Raw genomic sequence first — 21,987 nt, 5'->3', positions numbered from 1 at the left:
CTCTGTACTTAGCACCCTATTGCATTTTGGCTTTTGCTAAAAATGTTTTAAACAGGTTGGCACATTAAAGTATTAGTAAAAATAAAAGTAACATGAAAGAACAGCCTTTGGCATGCATACTTGGGGGATCTGTTCCCAGAACCCTTCCAAAATCTTTAAAAGTCTTTTACATGAAATGGCACGGGGTTGACATATGGCTGTGTCCCTCTTCTCCTATGCTTTAAATCATCTCTGGCTTACTTATAATACTTAGCACAGTGTGATTGCTGATAACTGTTATTCTTTATTATTTAGGGAATAATTATAAGGAAAAATGTCTGCAGATGTTCAATACAGACATAATATTTTCTCCACGGCTCGCTGGATCCACAGATGTGCAATTCATGGATACAGACCGTCAATTGTATAGTGAAACTCATGAAGATAGTCTGTGAAAAATGGAGGTCTGGTTAATGCTAATAGATAAATGTTACAAACATAATGGTTTGGGAAAATGGATAGAAACACAGGTAGATTATATTTAGGAATTTCATTAACACATGTGTTAAGCATTCTCTTGTCTAGAAACATAGATATAGCTAGCAACTATTATATATTTAATTATGGTGTCTTAACTTTAGAGATAAAGAAAATAAAGATATTTTCTTCATATTATAATGGCAAACAAAGTTATATAAAATTAGGGTAACTTTGATTATTCAGAAACACTGAAACAACATACACTAAGGTTACTTATCTGTATACTTATTCAAGAACATATAGAACTTTACATTAGCAGGCACCTATACACAGTGCGTTGGAAAGCCTTTACTTCTTGACTAGAGACAACATGCTAACAGTACAAATGGATTATCTGGCATTTCTGTGAAAGAAAATCCCTAAACTTCTGTGCTTGGGCAAATTTCAAAGATAATCAGTTGTCAATGTTATAAATAATCATCAGCGATGAAAAAGATGATAGATATGTTATAAATCTGACATAACTGAACTTTCCTTTACAGGTAAGAAGCTACCAGAACCTTTAAAACACATATGTGGTGCTTCTAAATGCTTGCTAACCTTTTCATTGTCAGTTAGTAGCGGCAGAAATTCCTTGGTCCTTGTCTCAGAGCTTCAGTGAATACCAGTCTTTTCTACACAGAAGCTGAAGGCCCTCACAGCATTTCTCACAGAAGAAATGCAGCCCTCCTGATATTTCCCATAAAGGATACATTAAACAGCCAGCCATGATTTATGCTTGGGGAGCCAGTGACTGGGTCTGAGTAGATAGACAACCATGATGCCTAAAAACAGATTTATATATGCTTCAAGGTTTGTTTTGTTTTTCTGTTGCAGTTTTTCTCCTGCTGATTTTACCTTGTCCTCAGCTAAGATGGAAAAAGTCAGTTAATAAATTATTCCGAGATTTGGCTCTTCTTTTGAGCACAAACTCGACAATCACACGAGTGTCCATGTAGCAGGGACCCTAGGAAAGGCTCAGGCATTGGGGAAGCATAGAGCTGTGTCATCTGAGCACCACCAAGAGGCAGAAGTTGTGGCTTCTCATAATATAAGGTATAAGTAAATCAAGGATGCCCAGCTATCAAACCACAGGAAATTTTTAAAAGTGTAAATCATGTATTGTCAAGTGCAGCAGTAGCACCACAGTGGGGCATTGTTTCTCTGGGGGAAGGAGATGAAGGAAATCTTACTCTTTGTATGTACAAAGGATGTGCACAGATATAATGAATGCATCAAGGTACCCAGCGGTAGATATATATCAAACAGGGCATCTGTAGAAATAAATTTCATGGGAAGGACTGGGATGTGGCTTGGCAACACTTACCTGGAAACTTCAAGGCTTTGAGATTGACTCTTCGCACTGTACACACACAAGCATTATTGTTTAGGTGTGTGTTGCTGGGGAATGCTTAGATGTTGTCCTCAGGACACCATCCACCTCAAACAAGGTCTCTCATTGACCACTAATTAGGCTAGACTGGCTGGCTAGTAAACACTGAGGTCAACATTAAGGTCACAAGATGGGTCACCGTGCCTGACTTTTTACACAGGTCTGGGGTCAAACGCATGCCCTCGTGGTTATAATGTAAAAACTTCACCAGCTGAGCCCTCTCTCTAGCCCTTCAGGGAAAAAAAATTAAGGAAAGGAAGCAAAATGTCATGGAAGAGGACAGGAGATAAAGAAAAAGGTGCTGAGAGATACTGTTGCAAGCCTGCCTCCCAGAAGGAGTGCTGACCTGACCCACATGGTCTTTGTGCAGTGTTTGCTAAACGGTCCAAAGTGTTTGGAAATGACTTAGCAGATGCTAATCAAGTTCATAGAGAAAGCTGTTTTTCTTACTACAATCCTTAGGCTGAGAACTGTTTCTCTTCTGGAATTGTATTTTACCCACAGAATTTCATCACCGGAATAGTTTCTGTGTCACATGAAAAACCTTAGCAGCAGCAGCCCAAAGCACAGAAAGAAGGCAGAAGGCGACACTCTAAGTATTCAGCGCCCCTCATTGCTGTGCTTGCAACAGATTTCCCACCAACAGGACAAATCTTACACCTTTTTCTTTTATAACTAGGACATATAAAAAGCACAAAAATGAAGTGATGCCAACATCATTTCTACCTCTCTCTCATACCCCAAACTTAAGTTAATTCCTCACACAGCTGCTTCAAGATTCCCCGAAAGTTGGTCCAATTGCTAGAAATGATGAAAGGTGCCACATGTCACTATTATTATCCCAGCCCCTTCTAAGACAGTAGTCCTGGGCCAAGGTCCAGCAAGGCATGGGTCCTGCCTTTGGTGAACGCCACTACTGGGCTGGAAACGTTCAAAGAGAAATGCCAAATGAATCTGGCCTCATTCAAAAGGATTTCACTACCTGTGCATCCTCAAGTGCAGGTGCCTGCTTGGGACTTCCCCATGTCACCATTGACCGAAAAAGGCGCCAGAAGACTGAAGACGACAGAAGGCACACACTACCTACAATCCAGAAGTCTTTTCTTTGAAGTGTGGAGTCCATTCTCTGGGAGCAGCTGTGAAGTCCCTGGGTTTATAAGGCACCTTCCCTGCCCAGGTCTAGCACAGCCACTCCCTAGGTGCTCCCTGCTCTGCTCTGGGGAGTGGGCATTGGGAAGCGCAATGGAATTTTTTTGTGCAGTCCTACACTGGGTGTCTCTAGTTACACAACCAACTAATACTCTGCTTCTTTAAAAGGAAGCACATGATGACTGTTTGTGACAGATCAGAGACAGGTGCAGGGACTAAGGGAGATGCTGGCAATAATTTATACTGACACGCATGTGTTTGTCCCCTGGTCAAGGACTAGTCGCTGCGTAGTAACTGGTATCAGTTGCCTATGCTGGGCCAATGCCAGCTAGGAAGCTCTCTCTTGCCATTTCGGGGCAAGGAGGAAAAAAAAGGAGGGGTGGGGAGGTGGAAGAATGTAATTTCAAAAATTAAAAATCTTCATCCTTAACTATGCTATTTTGAGATCTAAGAATTGTCATTATGAACATGGCTGTCACATCAGCTGTCAGGAAATGTCAACTGCTATTAAAACAACCAATTCAATCAAAATAGAGACACCCATGCTTTACCCGACCCCCTCAAGTCTTTTGCCCATCCGGCCAGAAAATATTTTTGTTTGGTTCAGTCTTTGAATATCTGTGAGAAGTATTTAAACATCCCAGGGACTGTGAGAGCCTGTGTCTATTTGGGCCATCCTAATTTCTCCTCTAGATGGGACTATGGAAGAATTGAACCTGTTTTTGTTGGTGGTAGTAATATATTTTGTTTTGTTTTGTGTCTTTTGTATTTAAGGCAAGGTTTCATTCTTCCTAGCCCAGCTTCAAACTCTCTGTGTAGCTCAGAATGGTCTTCAGCTTCTGATCCTCCCACCTCTGCCTCCTAAATGCTAGGATTCCAGGCACAGAGTGGGCCATGCCCAGTTTATGTGATGCTACTGCTCAAACTCAGGTTTTCTACATGCTAAGGAAGCATCCACCAACAGCAGTACATTCCCAGCCCTAAAACCTGGATCTTAATAAAGGAGACTTTTCCATGCAAATCATGATTAGTGTAGATTCAGAAGTGACCGACCCCCTTGAAAAAGCCCTATAAGCACATTTCTGGAGGAGTGGCTCACAAAGCCAGTTTTGTAAAAGGACCATCCATACTCTAATATCCATTAGTTTTTATACTTGGGACCAAGCTTCCAGGGGAAATGACAGGAAACAGGTTCACACAGGAAGGTAGGGAAAACCAAGGGAGGTGAGTATAAATCATCTTAGGTATAAAATGTAGAAATATGGCTTGGAGGTATAGCATATCCTTAAGACCTTGGGTCAGGTCCGTGGCACCAAAAGTATAACTATAAACCTTTAATTAAAACTCTGCAATTGATTCTATCAAAGTAATCATAATTATGGTTATGAAAACTATTTAGCATTTATAGCTTCATAGTGGCTATTAAGCACATCACTCAGATCAACTGTTGGCTAAGTGCTACTTGATTGCAATGCATATGTTGAACAAGTTTTGATCTATTGAAAACATATCTTATTCATCCATTTGAGGGAGTGTCATGAACGTCCTCATGGGCGTGGCCTAGGAACAAATATAAAATCTAGGCTTTTATTGAGAATTTCAGAGAGGATGGGAGCATCCCTGACCTGTGCAAAATCTTGCGGTGAGACAATGGTGAGGAATGATCCAGCAGTGGTGAGTACAGGGTGTCAGACACAGATGTAATGCTCAGTGCAGGCTGAGGTGGAGCTGAAGAATCAGAGAGCTGCTGGGTGTGGTACAAAGGGAGAAGAGGAGAAAGGTCTGGGGGATGGGAAGTTGAGCTGTAGTCTTATTCTTAGGGATGGTGACTGTCCTATCTATTGCCAGCTTCTTGCTTGGGGAGAGAGAGGCCTATGCCAGCCTTCAAAGTCTTTAATTTTGAGACATGGAACGGAAAAGGAGAAAATGGAAGCAAGCCCATGACTTTCCCCTTTAAGTCATAAACCTTTTTAAATTAACGGTATTGTAACAAAAGGGAAAAGGACATTAGAAAACAGAACCAAATGGAAAATGAAGCAAAATTAAAGAAATAAAGCTAAAATTATAAAGTAAATTAAATGTTTCAAGTACAGAGGACTGGAATATGAAGTATTTAATAATTCATTAAAAAAAAACTAGAGGAAGCAAAAAGTAGTTTAAAATAAACTCTGTGAAGGAAAAATAAATGAAATAGAAAATCCTGGTTAAGAGCCGGAAAAGAAAAAAGTGTTCCACTGAACTATTTTAACAAATACAGGTTGTTAAATTTATATACATTTTTTTTCTGCTCTTGGGACTGAGAGCAGATAAAGTTGCTTTTGGAAACCGTATTCCAAGCTTCCAGAACAAAGCTGTGTCCCCAGTGTGTCTGAAATCCATCGAAAATTGCCTTTCAGTGCAGCCAGCAAATGCTTCTACCATTAGCAGCCCTAATCTTCTCAGAAACAGAATGGGAAGAGGAGAAAAGAGAGTGAAGTGAGAAAGTTGACAGGTCTGTTTAATAGTCCCAGGAGATAAAAGAGTAGCTCCGTAAAGATCTCCTGCAGTCAGTCCTTCAGAAGATGGAGGCAGCATGGTAGCCCAGCTGTGTCCACACATCTGAGCCGCTTGGCGGCCTCTCTCCCGGGAAGCTGCTGGCCCAGCTGTCTGTGCTGCACCCAGACTGGACTTTGACCACTAAAGAAAGAGCTCTGAGCCTCTGACCCCTGTACCTGTCCATTTTACACAGGGCCAGAGAAGGACTGTGGTGCTGACTGCTGACTGCCCTGGGCCTTCTCCATTTATAAATAAAAACTGAACGGGACATATGGCACTCCTTGTCACTGCTTTCTACCTTCAGCAGTGTCAACTACTGCCTGGAAGCCAGAAGGGCCCTGTCAAAAAACATTTGCTTACTTCCTCTAGGGTCTTTCCCCCAAACCCCAAAATATGTAACTTCCAAATTAGGTTTCCAAATTAAAATTTTCAACCAGTTTGGGAATCGTAAAAGTAATTCTTCCTAAAAAAAAAAAAAAAAAAAAAAAAAAAAGCTTATAGTCCACTCACCATTACCTCACACTTTAAAGTTAATTAAAATGTTCTAGCACATAGCCGCCTTGGCACAGTGGCACATACCTGTAATCTTAGTACTTAGAAGATAGAGGCAAGAGGATCAGAAATTCAAGGTCATCCTAAGCTACACATGGAGTTCAAGGACTGCCTGGGCTACACAAGGTCCCCACCCCCCTCAAAAAACATCCAAACAATAATAGCAATAAATTATATCGCAGATTTATGAGAACATGTACTTGACAAATAATCAAATCCATATAAGCTGTCAGATGATTTCTGTTGTGCAAAGTGATGAAATATGTGTTGTTTTTCTGTTTCCTTCAGAAATTGATGAGGAGAAAATGGATTCTGTTTGTTTATGCCATTAGTGGCCCTTACATGGGTGTTTTTCCATGTCTCGTTTATATTTTGCCTATGACAATTCCTTCTTCTGTATGTAAGTAGCTGAGTGGTTGCAAGCACCTATATAGTTCCAGCTATCTGGGAGGCTATGGCTTGAGCCCAGGAGTTTAGGACCGCGTGTTTTACCATATTAATGTTCCTGTCACCCCAAATCTATACCATACACATTGCAAAATAACCTTACACTTTCATCTGCAAAAAGAAATTCTTTAGGATAAGAAAAAAATAAGTGGGGCGTTTTTATTATGTGTCTGAAGTAGAGGGTATATCCACCCGTGTGCTGTGTCTAAGGAGGCCAGAGGCGTCTGGTCCCCTGAAGCTGGAGTCAGACTGTTGTGAGCTATCTCTTGTGGGGGCTGAGAACAAACGCATGTCTTTTTCAAAGTCAGTATGTGCTCTTAGCCATCTTTCTAGCCCCTATAATTTTTACTTAACTTTTAAGTTTTGCTTAATCTTTGAACCTGTTGTAAATTAATATGTACAAGTTTTTTCTGTTTATTATGCATGTGAGAGAGAAATAGGGTATAGCGTATGTGCCAGCACACACGTGTAGGGGTTAGAAGACAGTTCTGTAGAGTCAGTTCTTCTGTCCACCTTCATGTGGGCTCCTGGATTCTAACTCGGGCCTCCAGGCTTGCATGGTCAGCACCTTTCCCCACTCAAACATCTCTCTAGCCCACATCATTTGAACAATGTAACTTAGAAACCTACTGAATCATATATGAGGACATTGTGCAGAGACCAAGATACTCATGTCTTGAATATGTACTGTTTTCCTTCTCTCTCCATCCCACTCTCTCTCACAACAACAACAACAACAACAAGAAACACACACACTCAGTAGTCACGGACATGCCTTTACTTGAGCGGTGTCCCTGGCAGGGCATGGTGGGGGTGGGTGGCTCTCCTCAATATTGTGGTGGTAGTGCTAGGCCACTCTCCTTTTCACTGCTGACACCAACTCTCCTCCCCATACACACACACCACAAATGCCTACTATGCTTTGGCTATATTGACTAACTTATTCTCCTAACACCTATCATCTCCCGGATCAGATTAGGTAACTCCATGTTTGAATCTGGTGCTGCTCATAGCCCTTGCTCTGCACAGTGGGCACGGGGCTCCACCATCATGCTAGCAGCAAGGAATGATGTCCCTGCCCTGGACTTTGCTGTCAATGGCTCCACCTCTCACAGAGCTCAGGATCTTTAGGAAATTGGAAGCTGCACAGAGGTTCCCCTGTGGTGCCTCTCCCAGTTTTCAGCCCAAACACATACTTTAAATGACACTTCTGTAAGTGTATGTCCACAGCGTATTCCATAAATGTGCGTGTATGTGTATTTGATTGAGAGGAATGATGATACAGAGCCCTGGGTCTCTGGTATGCTATGCTCACCCTCTACCACTGAGCTACACTCCCAGTCCCCAGAAACCCACTTCAAAATTCCTCCTCCTCTGCAGGTAAAATGCACATTCGAAGGCTTCTGAACTACCAGCCCAACTCAAGTGTAGAGTTTACACACAACCCTCAGAGATGCCAAATGCAATGTGTCAGTTCTCCAGTTTCCTCAGTCCTACACACGAGTGACAATGCGGAACTTGAAGGGGGTCAAAAGAGCATACCCGTGAGGTTAGGGACAACTGATTACCTCGTGGTCTCCAGCTTGCAGGTCCAGCTCACTAGACTGCTCTTCCAGAAGACATTTCACCTTCTCCACCTCCTCCATGCACTGGAAAAAGGCCACTTTCTCCAGGGGGTTGCTGCTGTGGCAGGAGCTGATCTCCTCCAGCCTCTTCACCTTCAGCATGCTGGTTGTGAGTTTGAGCAGGTTACTGTCAGGAGTGGGGTTTTCATCTCCCGCCATCTCGGGTTTGTAAATCAGGACACAGTCCTGACTTTTCAGTACTCTTTTCTCCTGGCTGCAAGAAGGAAACAAGAAAGGCAAGCTCAGGTCACTCATTCGCCATCAACCTCCAAAATCAAAATCAGGAGCAACGCTGGTATTCATGCATTGCTGGGACTTTCAAAGGAAAACATTTTTGACTTTTACATTTTTCCCACAAAAATGAAATAATAAGAAGCTTCCTCCCGGGTGACAATGTACATCCTTCACCAAATCAAACAAGACATACACGGAAAAGTAAGGCATCTGACCCCAGTTATGTTTATTCGGCTTATTTCAAGTTGGTTATTCAAAGAGAACACAGACCTTTGTAAACACAGGAGTGGTTGGGAAAATCCTTTTGTAAAAGGAAGTTTATATATATGAACATAGAGGTATTTCTATCTGATATACCCCCCCCTTTCTAGAACAGGAAAGATTGAGTCACGTACAGGAAGATGATACAGAGTACCCAAAACCTGCCCCCCAAAAGATGACCAAAGGTAGCTACCACCTGAAAGATTTCATTTGCATCCTTGATGTCTGTTCACCCCTCTCTCGACCTTCCAGAGGCTTCTCACTTCCTTTCACCAGAGGAAACCAAACTCCTGTCCCTTCAGGCTCTCAATAAAAGACATTGTGCTGCCCCGCTTTGAGTTTCATACTCCAGGGCAGTGAGTGCCTGTTTTTCCTAGATATCTATTCATTATCAGGTTTTTAAACTTTTTTATTTAAATTAGAACCATCTTTTAAAAATCTCAATCCCATTTCCTTCTCCCTCCCATCCTCCCATGACCCCCACAGACCGACCTTATCCCATCCCACATCCATTCCCCAGGGAGGGTGAGGCCTTCCATGAGGGGTCATCAAAATCTGTCAAGTCATTTGGGGCAGGCCTAGGCCCTCTCCCATGTATCTAGGCTGAGAGAGTATCTCTCCATGGGGAATGGGCTCCCGAAGTCCATCTGTGCATTAGGGATAAATACTGGTTCCACTGCCAGAAGCCCTATCAACTGTCTGGGCTATCCACATTCAGGGGACCTGGTTAGGTCCTATGCTGGGTCCCCAGCTAGATTTTTTCTTCACAGACTAAAATTAGCCAAAGCTGTGGGAGATGAGGGGCAAATTTAAGACTCTTCTGCCAAATCAAGTGGTGGGTTAAAACACAGTTTGAGGACTGGGGTTTTTGACTGGGGTTACATGGCTTGCCTCTCACAGTCCTGCAGGAAAGGTTTCTCCAGGGAGAGGGACATCCCCCTTTTCTTCTGGAAACTGTGCCACCATTTGGGGTGGCATCTGCACCACAGCGTTATCTGCACGCGGGTACACACCCCCTCCCCAACCCCCAACACCCCCCCATCTTTAAATTATTCAGTGCTGGGGATTAAACTCAATAACCCACACATGTTAGGCAAGCACTTCTACCTCTGAGCCACACCCCCAGGCCTTCTGCCAACATCTTAAGGCATTTGGTATTGATTTTTCAAAAGGATTTCATTTCATATGAAGTATGTCACCCAACACCTTGCATTGCACCTTTACTAATGGCTTCTCACAGAGCTCAGCTTTGCATGCTCTCCATACTAATTAGGTAATGCACACAATACACAAAATAACACTTAATTCTAGGCACATACTACATGCATCTGTGTATTTACACAATACTTGGTTAAATAGGGAGAGAAAGATTAAGATTTGAATTTGTGCTTTCCTGCAGCTAGTCCCCAAGGCCCCCTGTTGGAAATTCTCTGAAATTTGCTTCATTTCCTCTACTTCACAATCATTTCCAATTCTGCCAATGAAACTTCACTTTTCATTTTACAATTCAAGGAGTAAAATAATGCACTAAACTTACAAAGTATTTTAAAGTCAATGCTCTACAAAATCCTATACATCGCCTAAAGAACTCAGGTTCAAAAAAAAATTAAAGTGCAAATAACAGCAACCAGAACTCCACAGATACTTTGTACACTGTTACTAGTATTTTGCAAGCTTCTCTTGAAAAAAAATTGTTAAAATAAGAAGACAGAAGCATTTCTACTTAATAATGAACTGTTGCTAAGATATAATGTTCAATTTCAGGCAATACTGAACACATAAAAAATAGCATATTAAAACAGTGGGGGTTTAACACATTATGGAAATAAAGAAATACTAAGCATTGACTCTGTCTGAAGTTTGGAACGACTTGTTATTTAGAGCAACACACGGGAGAGAAAGGAGACTGGAGAAGAGGGTGTAACAATAAACAAAAGTAATTACCATTTGTAGGAGGACATCCTGGAGTTAGAACCACTTCACAAGTAGAGGACTCTTGCAGCAGATAACAGGAATCTGCAGAATTCAAATAGACTACAGAACTCTCTGGTAAGAGCCTTCACTCTCAGTGGGCAGAAGTCATCTGGAAAGACAAGTGTCTACGACCAGAGGAAGAGGCTTCTCCAAATGCCACCTTGAGCCCCTGTTTAAACTAATATGCTCCTTCATCTCATGTTGCTCAGCTGTTGCTTCCTTAGTCAGATGGGGAAGTATATTAATTTTAGATGCCAGGCCTTTCAAAGCTGATGGCTCCATTTCAAAGGTCAGGTAGGGAGAGGATGAACTGAGAACGTTGGATGAAATATCACCTTTACTTTCCCCTCTCAGTACCCCTGTAGTTACAGGGCTGGATTTGTGTTTGGTGGTCACAACCCCTTCTCAGGCCTGATTGCAACTACCAGGATGCAAGGTATGGGAGCCCACAGTTCCATGCACATTTGTTTTGATGATCATGAAGAGATCCAAATGGAGTATGGAGTATGTTTAATTTACCAATCCTCAATTGTATTTAAAAGGTCTATAGCTCTCCCTAGTTTAGGGAGGAAGGTCAAAGGCACACACATCCAGCTAGGTACAAAGAATAGAATTGGATGTCTCACAAATTGTCTTTATGGGTGACACCATGACTGTTACTGATTCTTGATGAAAAGGGCCACATTCTCAGGTCTACTGTTCCTAGATTTATTTATTTGATATAAAACTTACATTGCCAACAAACTGACATTATAGACGGTTTTCTAATTCTTCACGACCCAGACAATTGAAATCTCTTATTCAGCCTTTACTACAGCCTCTGGAACCTTGCTTTTCCTTTTTTCCTTCCTTCCTTCCTTCCTTCCTTCCTTCCTTCCTCCCTCCCTTCCTCCCTTCCTCCCTCCCTTCCTCCTTTTAAATTGGATCATGTTTTCCAGTCAAGATAAAAATAGATGTTTTCCATTTTAAGTGAATTTTGAAGGATTCCAGAAGAATCTTATTTGAAAAGCAGAACTGTTGCTATTTTTCTAGGATTCCAAAACGTAGTTCTTCAGGAAGAAGACACATTATTCAATAAAGTATACTCAGAAGGCTACACTGACTTCAGATTACCAACTTTTGTAGGTGTGATTAAACTGTGGACAAATGCTGCCGAGACAAATCCTTCTCAGAATAAGGAAGACACATGTAGCCACATCTTCCCGTCACACCATAAAAATGAAGTTATGATTCCTATTGTCTTGGCTCCTAGCCACAAGCACCCGAGAGCCAGGGCCAGCAGATACACTGCTATGAACAAAATCCAAGAGTTAACTTTCTTCATTTTTCCCCTAAAACTCTTTGTTGCTGTTGTTCTAGAATCCCATGCATGCTTTCACATTTCATTTGGAGTCAACAGGATTTGTGATGGATTAGACACAGGGTACAAAGGAAAGATAGTAGATGGGGTGATTTGCAGATTCCTTCTGTGCACTTGAGGGACAAAAGGTGATGTGACACGAGATGGCCATGGGAGATGCAAAGGTAGGGAAGTCTGGAGCTCAGAAATGGAGATCTATGGAAGGGGTGAGGTTGGAGATGCAAATTTGCACATATAATATGTACTCAATGAGTATTTTGTAGCAGGTTTTCTTTTGGGCCACCAACCAGTTCCCAAGCCATGATACAGAGAATTATTATTAGATGTGAATGCTCAGGCTTACCTTAGCTCTGATTTTAATCTGTTTCTCTTTATCTGTGTTTTGCCTAGGAGCTTTTCACCTTTCGTTTTTCCTGTGTGCCCTACTTTCCTGCTTCTTGTGTCTGGCTGGTTGGCAGCTGCCGGGCTTCTGGCCCCCGGGCATGCTCCTCTATTTCTTCTCTTTCTCTTCCCCCTCATCTCTTCTCTCCTCCTACTAAATCTCTCTGCCTGCCAACCCACCTATCCCTCTCCTGCCTAACTATTGGCTGTTCAGCTTTTTGTTACACCAATCAGGTGTCTTAGACAGGCAAGGTGGAAACAAACACAACACTTCTGTACACAATTAAGCACACACCCTTACATGTTAAACAAATGCAGCATAAACAAATGTAGCACATATTTACATAGTTAAAGTAATTTCCACAACAGTATCTGCTACTTAATCACTAGAGAGAACAATTTTGATTGTATCTGTGTGTCCAAAATATTTTTTTAGTTAATTGAAAGAATTCATGCTGTCTGTCTTATAAACTTTGGTGACAATGATCCAGTTTATCTAAGTCATGCTTGTTCAAGCTTGATAACTTGGAAGACAAACAATTTGTACAATAGTTGACCACAAAAGTCTAGGTGTTATGTGCGCCCTCATACTCCTTTATCGAGCCTCAGGACCTGACGTCTATAACCACTATGTACTCTGAATGCTTAAAGATGTTCATTATGCCTAGAAAAAATTAAAAGTAAAGCTATGATCAAAACAATTTTTCAGTTGACATTTTGGACTTTCATGGCTTTTTAAAAATAAAGACAGATTGAAAACAGCCTTTCAAGGAACCCAGAAATCCTTGATTGTAAAAACGGTCTGCTCAGTCCTTATCCACACCTTGCCCTGCCATGTCACTAACAAGTGTCAAGGAACATCACTAAGGACGAGGCATTGTAAGAGCTGGAAGATACAGAGGGTGCTGTAATGTGCTGTTGTTTGGATGTCATATGGCTTCACACTTACCAACTCACTGCAGCTATAGGTACCTACACAAGATCAACCCAGTTAAAAGGGTATTCTCACCTCTTGCTAGCAGTTGATAGCTTCTGGGGGAGGGGAAATCATTCTTTTTGGGAGGGGACATGGAAGAATATAGAAGAGTTGAAGGAGGAAAATGGGGGTGGATGTATTTCATTGTATACATGTATGAAATCCTCAGGAATAAAGAAGCACAGAATTCCTTGATTTTTCAGGCAACATTTGCACTACCCAAGGAAGAGGTTGAAATCTGAAGAGCCACTGAACTAGGAACACACACCCTGCTTGGCTTTCAAAGCAGGCCAGGAAATGTTGATTGTTTCTGTTTATACACCGCTTTCTGAATGTCTACAGAACAAGGCTTCTACACACAAAAGTGGAGCAATTGTCATGGATATCAAAACGCAGATGAAAGGCTGCCTCATGCAGCTGGCTACGTACCTAACAATTACATTTTACACCTTTCACAAAGCACCTGAGACTATGACCCTAAAAGCAGAAACTGATAAGTTACACTCTGCCAAAATTCAAAGTATTTGCTCTTCACAGTCCAGCATTAGAAAAAAGTAAAAGACCAGCTATGGCCTGGAGAAGAAGTTTTGATGGCACAGATTTGATGAAGGGCTTGTATCCAGTACAACAGACTGTTGTTACAACTCACTAATAGGATGACATACATCCCAATTTTGAAAGTGGACAACAGATTTGAATAGAAAGTGCAAAATAAATGTAGAAACACTAAGAATCAGTCATCAGGGAGATGAAAAACCCAATCACAAAAAAGGTAACATTTGCATCCACTAGGAAAGTGTTAATTTTAAAGATATAGAGAAAACAAGCATGGCAAGGATGGGAAGAAAGGACAACTCTCACCAGGCAGGGGACGAGAATAGAAAGTGACACAGATGCGTTTGAAAGTGAAATATCAGTTTATTTCCTGTAAGTCTAGTACGTCTGTGTACATAGGGAAGAGAAATGAAAACACCAGAACATGCAACCCTTGCACATAAATGGTGGAGGGTGCAGTACACACAATAGCCACAATTAGAACCAACGCAAGCATCCATTACTTATGTGAGGAGAGACTTCCATGCAAATGGAATACTATCAGAAACAAAATATGGATGCTTGCTATAACACAATTGGGCTAAAACATGATGCTAAATGGAAAAAAAATCCCAGACAAAGGCCACATACTACCTACCACACTACAGGATCCTACAAAAAAAGAAAAGGAAAGAAAAGAAAAAAAAGCCCAGTCTGTGGAATTAGCTGTATCTGGGATCTCCTGGATGGCGCATGATGTTATGATGTTACCTAATGCTTACACAGCTTACCGAAGGTCTTAAAATACTGTTGAGTTGTATACTTAAGATAAGTGAGTTTTACGACCTGCAAAGTACACTTTACTAATGTCACAAAGAAAAAAGAAAACTCGGCTTTAATATGACTCATAAAAAGTAAACTTGTAAAAAGACGTGGGAGAGAGAGGAGAGCTACTGGGAAGTTTGAAGCTGGTCGTTCCCTGTGACCAAGGCTGGGATCCAGGGAGGCATAAATTAAACCCACAGTACTGGGTCACCTGGGGCTGAAGAAAGGAAAAGGATGAGTGGGAGATAGTTAGAGTCTCATATTTTTCCTCTAGTACAAATGCCATGTAACATGAGATTTTGTAATTAATAAAAAATGCATGCTATATGAAGTTGGCTTCTACCAATTATCTCCTTGTAGATAGGATACTTTCAGCCAAGAGGGTAATGATGTTACCAAGCGTCTAGACTTGTTTACAGTCCATTTGATATTAGACCTTTAAATTTTCCAAGTGACAGTGAGTAAGTAGCTAAATATTTTGTAACAAAAACCAAGGAGTCTGAAACTCCTAGGCAGGCTGTGAGCTACTTCAGTGGTGGAGTTCTTGCTAACATATATGAGGCCCTGCCACAGGGGGGAAAAACACATAAAAACTCATATTTCTTAGGCATGTAATAAATTTTCTGTGTTTCTTTTACTGTTTAGAACATAAAAGCAAAAGAGGTGTTACAAAACTACATAAAAATATAGATGATAGCGTGTAAAATTAAATTATTTTAAACAGAGTAAAATCTGTTTTAATGAATTATGCCTGTAGTGGTTGGGCTAGCTGTCCTTTTAATTATATTCCATTTTATTTATTGTAGAATTCAAATATATATCACTGCATTGATATGTTGTTTGGAAAACAACACATGATATTTCATTAGAAACAAAGTGCATCATGCAATAGTGTTCACAAATAAATAAGAGAATAAGTTCCCAGAGCTTTATATGACTTCTATACTGAAAGACCCCAGCAGACCCCAAGAGTTTGGAGCCTGTCAGGGGGAAGGCCCTTGCCCCCAAGAGACGAGACTGGACCACTGGATGCAAGTGCAAGAGGTTATTTATTGTTTACACACAGGTACCTATGGACGCTTCAGTCTTTCGGGAGACTGAGAGAGCATGCCTGGTTAAAGCATATGCAGTTTATATAAGGTTGGTGTGGCAAGAAGCAGGCTTAAAGAAGCAGAAGCATGGTTACAGGGATTTCATTGTTTCATCTAAATGTAGCAGTTGTAGTTAACCAAGGACAGTTGGTTATTCGGGTTGGGCACAAAGAATACAAAGAATTCAGTTATGACTATCTCAGCATCCTGGATACTGTCTTGAAGACCTTGCTTTGGTCCAAACTGCAGACCACAGATATCTGGTTGGCATCGGATGAGAGCAGCACCTGGTTCCCTCCTGTACTTTTCTCATAACTTGACCTTGGTGATTAATGAGAGCAGCTCAAACAGACAATAAGCATAGTGGTGGGGTCTTTCAATACCATTTCATTATATACTTTGTTTTCTAACAACAACAAAAGCCTAGAGGGTAAGGCTGTATAGCTCTCAGTAGGAGGATGTACTTCAGTAGGAAAGTGCTTGCCTAGGATATATGAGGTCCTGGGTTTGGCTAACATCACACTAAAAATGGATAAATTTCAATCATTTTAAATTTCAAGCCAGCAGAGGTATCACAAGAAGAGTACAATAAATAGCCATATACAATTATCATCACTGAGTGTCAGTGCTTTCCACATCTGATTTATGTCTCCCTTCTAGAAGTTGCAGTTTTTATGCAACTTCGTCCCTACACGTATTAGCATGTCTCCTCAGAAGACCTTTCTCACATCACAGGGTCCATCAAATATCCCATAGTGCGTCCCTTGTAAAGTCTATTTTTTTAAAATCCTCTTTCCTCTATTTAGGAAGCAGCCAGCCCATTCTTTTTCCTTTTATTCTACATGAAATGGTTAATTTTGAAAACTCCAGACAAATATAGCTTCATAAATTATCAAAGTTTGAATTGCCTGATTGTGTCTTCATGGAATCAATTTAGATTTGTGGCCAGAAAGCCAAAGAAATATTATATTTTTCTCAGAATATTCCAACAGGTGGCACACAATGTCAACCTGTGCCTTCATTAGTTAGTAAAGGTAAATTTGATGATCTGATTGTGGTGGCATCGATTTCTCCAATGTAAAGTTATCTTTCAGACAATATGTACATTGTGGAACTCTGTGATTATCCTGTATCCCAGCAATTCATGCCTAGGTCTTTAGTATCTACTCTTGATTACAGTGTAATAGTGATGTAATAGTGATTTTCTGAGCCTGCCATTCTTCCAGACTCACTAAGTGGTATTCTTTTAAATCACAATGCTTCCATTCTGAACCCATATCCCTTCCTTTTAAGTGTCAGTATAAAGTCAAACCAAATAAAACCACACATGCACACACACACATGAAAGAAAATAAAAAAAAAAAAAAAGAAAAAACACCTTACATTCTTCATTTTGATGCTCAAATAGTTGCCTCTTAGATACTCAAGTCATTACTATTAGGTCAATGAGAGTGTCTGTTTTAGCTGGTATGTACTTTTAATACACCAATGTTATTTTTGATTATTCTTTACTTCATCTACATTTTTCTCTATTCTGAAATTTTCCATTCCTTCAAACAACTGTGGCGATACATTATTTTTGACTTATTAGAGCTTGCCTGGGGATTCAGAAAGCAAAGTTAGCTACACACCACAGAAATCAGGCACACACCTTTAATCCCAACAGCTACAAGCTAGGAAGTGGTGATACACACCTTTAATCCTAGGACTCAGGGTTAAGAGGTAGACAGATATCTGTGAGATCAAGGCCACCCAGATCTACACAAGATTAATCCAGTCCTAAAGAGAAACAGCTCACACAAAGATGGTCTCAGCACCTGGGATCGCATGCCTTTAATTCCAGCACTAAAGAGTTATACAAAAAAGGAGGAGGGTCTTCAGTAGTCAGCATCAGGATTCATTCTTCAGCCTCATTGAGGATAGGAAGACACTGAAGTCTCAGGATTCACCAGTCAAACTGAGGAGAGGTTACAGTCTGAGGTAGAGTGAGAGATAGTGACCAATTGCTTTGTTTTTCTGATCTTCAGCTTGAAGATTGAATTCCAATATCAGTCTCTGGGTCTTTTATTTATGGTGCTACAAGGAACTCTGTGTTTGTTTGTTTGTTTTAAAAGAAAGACACTTCAAAATCAAAACCAGGGCATGAAGATGCCCTTTAAAAATAAAGAATTGGGCACAAGGATGCTCTTTACTGCTGGTGTCATTGCTTCTGATCATGACACTAAAAATATTAGTCTTTTATATCATATTTATAGTTCCATCCTGAGACTGTAGGATTCTTCCTACCTCTTTCCACACCCCCCATATCTCCCTTCTGTTGGTTCTTTAAGCCTAAGTAAGGAAGATGAAAGCAAGATGTTTGCTACAAGGTAAAATTCACACTATCCATTCTAAACAAGTAGAGGGCTTCTAGAAGGCTGCTACCCACTTACGAAACCCTCATCCTACAGCATGAATCATTGTTTTCTAGTTTTAAGAATTGGGAGAACGGTGTATTCATACTGATATGCTTAGAAATGCTTTTCTACCTTCTAAATTGGAAGAGGATTTCAGGAGCTAGAAGCAGCTTATGATAGCAACCAGGCATGAAATTACAGAAGTGCAAACCTCAAGTCATGCTCTCACCAAAGCTGGCGAGCTTCTTCCAGAGGGCAAGGCTCAGGGGAGAAATTTTCCACAAGGAAAAACACTGCAGTAGGGGACATGGGGGAGATGGGTGAAAACCTCAGCCACCCCCGGGATATGTTATTTACTCTGAAAGGTAAAAGAAAACTGGGCAACTACAGAATAGTTAAGAGTAAGTTGCTAGTTTTTGTTCTCTATGTTCAAAAGTATTGATTCGTCAGTGGTCGGAAAAGACACATTGTAGCCGATTTGAGACTGAAAGGCACTACTAACTGAGATCTCAACCAGAACATAGGTTCACTGTGAACTAAGCTGGGCCAGGTGGGATGGACGCTACCACTCTCACACACTTGGTAGGAAATGAAAGGTCAGTTAAGCGTTATGAAAGGCACCTTGAGCACACCCTTAACAATTCAATGTATCTTTAAGAGTTTCACTTCAAAGGAGTAGATTGTACCAAGATATTATCCTTGACAGCACCATAGTGACATTTTTTTTTAAATATTTAAAACATTAATTAGGGGGTGAAGATGTAGCTTGGTGGTCAGAGTATCTGCCTCTGTTATTCAATCTCCAGCACTGCCAATAATAATGATAATAATAATACATTGCAATAAAACATTAAAATCAAATGTAAATATAAAAGTTGTTTAAAAAGATAGTATCTCCATGGGAAAAAGAAACAACATTATTAGTCATATTTAATAATATAAGAATAAAAGTAGAACAACTAACTTATCCATGGAGCCCTCATCTAATACCTGTTGGAAACAGAAGGAAACACCCATACCTAAACACTGAGTCAAACTAGAACCCAGATGCAAACAGAGAGGACAAGACCAGGTTGCGGAAACACATAGAGACAGCTGACCTGAACAAGGAGGAGCTAATGGGCCCCCAGACTGATAGCTGGGAAGCCAGCATGGGACTGACTCAGGCCCCCCGGATATGGGTCTCAGCCAGAAGGACTGAGCAATCTAAGGGACCTCAGACAGTGGAACCAGGATGTATCCCTGATGCACAAAAGGACCTTACGAACACATCCCCCATGGAGGGATACTGCCTTAACCTAGAGACAGGAGAGAAGTCCTAGTCCCTACTTCAAATGACCTGACAAATCTACATGACCTCACCTGGATGGCATAGCCCTACATGTGGAATTGGGTGGGGGCATGGGAGGGGAGGGAGGTCAGGGTGCATGTGAGGGTGAGGGGGCAGAAAGGGTAAAAGAGAGGAAGGGAAAGAGGGAGGAAGGGAGGGGGAACTGGGATCAACATGTAAAATAATAAATTAAATAAAAAAGAATTAAATTTAAAAAAGTAGCTAATGCACACTGAAAATATTGTTATATATAATATTATTCATAGATACTTTATTAGCAGATACAAGGACTATCTGGATAAGCTTTTATAAGAATGATACAATAAGAAAAAGGTACAGATCATTTCAGATTGTAGGAAATTCAATAAACTTGATATAAAGAAATGGGGGGTGGAAAAAGTAACTGGAAGCTTAATGGGAAGTACAAACACTTGTCATGTGTGAGTGGTGGGTACATGGAGTCATATTATGTTCCCTGTTTTCTTACATGTGTTTTACATGCATTTCACATGTATTTCACAGCTTATAACGCAACTCATGAAGGAAGGTATTTGCAGTGTTAATGGGGGCTCAGGCCACACCACAAGGCTGGAGGCCACCCTGTCCATATCTGAGTAGCCACCATATGCTCCTTAAGGTCAGCAGCCCAGGCAGAGGCAGGAGAGCTCATTTGCATTCAGATCTTTGGGTCTCAGAGGAGGGGCCAGATGGAACCTCTCTCAGAGTATCATTCTGCTTGAGCAACTAGCCCAGAGTGTTTCTGGGCCTTGAGATGAGAGATGCACTGATGTGGTGGTGGGGGGGGGGGAGGGGTTTTTTTCCAGAAAAAAAAAATATTATACATATATTTAAAAAAAGAATAAAAGTAGGGGTCAAGTTTGGAGAAAAAAAATGAAAAATTATAGAACAGTATTTGCAGTAGGTCTCATGTTTTGTTTTGTTTTGTTTTGTTTTGTTTTGTTTTGTTTGAGACAGGGCTCACTATGTAGCTTTGGCTGTCCTGGAACGCACTGTGTAAATCAGGCTGGTCTCAAACTCAGAGCGATCCGCCTGCCTTTGCCTCCCAAGTGCTGAGATTAAAGGTGTGTGAGTGACTATGCCCAGCTATGCTCCTAATTTTTATGGATAAAAAGGTACAGAGTCAATAACTATTAAGTAAATGATAATATATAGAGAAAAACAATAGAAAAATCTCAGACAAGATTGTTGCTGCAGATATGATCTATGCTTTTCTAAAGTCGCTCATTGGGCTGTACTCATTCTGTACTCATTTATTTATTTTAACATGAATGAAATTCCATTTAAATGAAACAATAAATGCCACAATAAAGAAAATAGCCTAGTGGGAACCCACAGTGTTACAGAGGGTAGGCTGATGTTCAAAGCTGAGATTTGCTCATTGAGTAAATTCAGAGTGACTGTGTGATCGTCTTAGGCCTTGGCTCTTCTCATCTGTTAAAAGAAATAATTACATTTACCTCACAGAGATGGTGGGTGAGAAATGAGGTGAAAGGAACTAATGCATCACAAGGACTTGACAGATGGCAACCTTTATTATTGGTACTATTACTGCTATTAATATTATTGAGTCCTGCCAAACAAGAGATACTAACTGAAAATTTAATCTAGATTCTAGAAGGCAAAAATGTTTCTGAATATTTTAATTTATTATTACACAGTGCACCTGTAAAAATTTTTTTTCCTTTCCCTGGGCTGTTACACATAGACAACACAAAAGAACTGTAAGTATAGCTTAATAAGAATAATGATCATTCATAAAGCCACCTCCAGGTCATACCCCCACACCTCATTTCTTTACTCCTCTCCAACTAACTTCTAATCTGAGTTTTTAGACGATAATTGTGTTTTCTTCATAGTTTTATCACTTACATGTTGTAAGACCCTCAGAATGAGGAGTCTCCCAGTTTCTGTCGGTACTCCCAAGAACTCAGTGTCCAGTCCAGTTGCTGCAACACGCAAGAGGCTTTAATGAACAGGAAACATTTGCACAAACGGGCTCCCTCAGCACACAGGCTAGAGAGAAGCCCCACCCCCCATCCCCCCACCCCCACCTCCCATCCCCCACTCCCCCCCCCCGCCCCCACGCACAGGTGTTTTTAAAGGCAAAACCCACAAGCTCAGAGAGGGGGTAGGACCCTCTGTCCATTGAGTACATGACCCTGTGAGGCCGGATGGTCTCTCTATTAGGGTCAACAGACCTTAGGGCCTCAGGGTGTGCTAATTAATCTTATCTGGGCAAACCGGAGGTACAGTTATCTCTTTGTTTCTGAAGGACCCTATTCACCACCTGCTGACTCACAAGAAAGGAGAGGCAGTGTGAATTCTTGGTATCTTGTTATCTCAGGGCCTTGTGAGGGGAAGTTAGCAAATTCCAAGGAACAGATATTGGTCTGGGTTAGCTTTCC

The 21,987-nt window shown here is 41.0% G+C and overlaps 1 protein-coding gene across 1 annotated transcript in view; it reads right to left on the bottom strand.

Moving 5' to 3' along the window:
- Mylk4 (myosin light chain kinase family member 4) overlaps nt 1-8,406 on the bottom strand; it is an 81,621-nt gene extending 73,215 nt beyond the window's left edge. The window contains exon 1 of the mRNA XM_051194482.1: nt 8,143-8,406. Coding sequence (XP_051050439.1) covers nt 8,143-8,358 — 216 coding nt within the window. The 5' untranslated portion in view covers nt 8,359-8,406. The remainder of the gene's footprint in view (nt 1-8,142) is intronic.
- Nucleotides 8,407-21,987: the final 13,581 nt, after the last annotated feature.

The sequence above is a fragment of the Phodopus roborovskii genome, unplaced genomic scaffold, assembly GCF_943737965.1.
Source record: "Phodopus roborovskii unplaced genomic scaffold, PHOROB, whole genome shotgun sequence".
In the NCBI taxonomy this organism is placed as follows: Eukaryota; Metazoa; Chordata; class Mammalia; order Rodentia; family Cricetidae; genus Phodopus; species Phodopus roborovskii.
The sequence above is the reverse complement of the archived record's forward strand: the minus strand, read 5'-3'. Positions and strand labels throughout refer to the sequence as shown.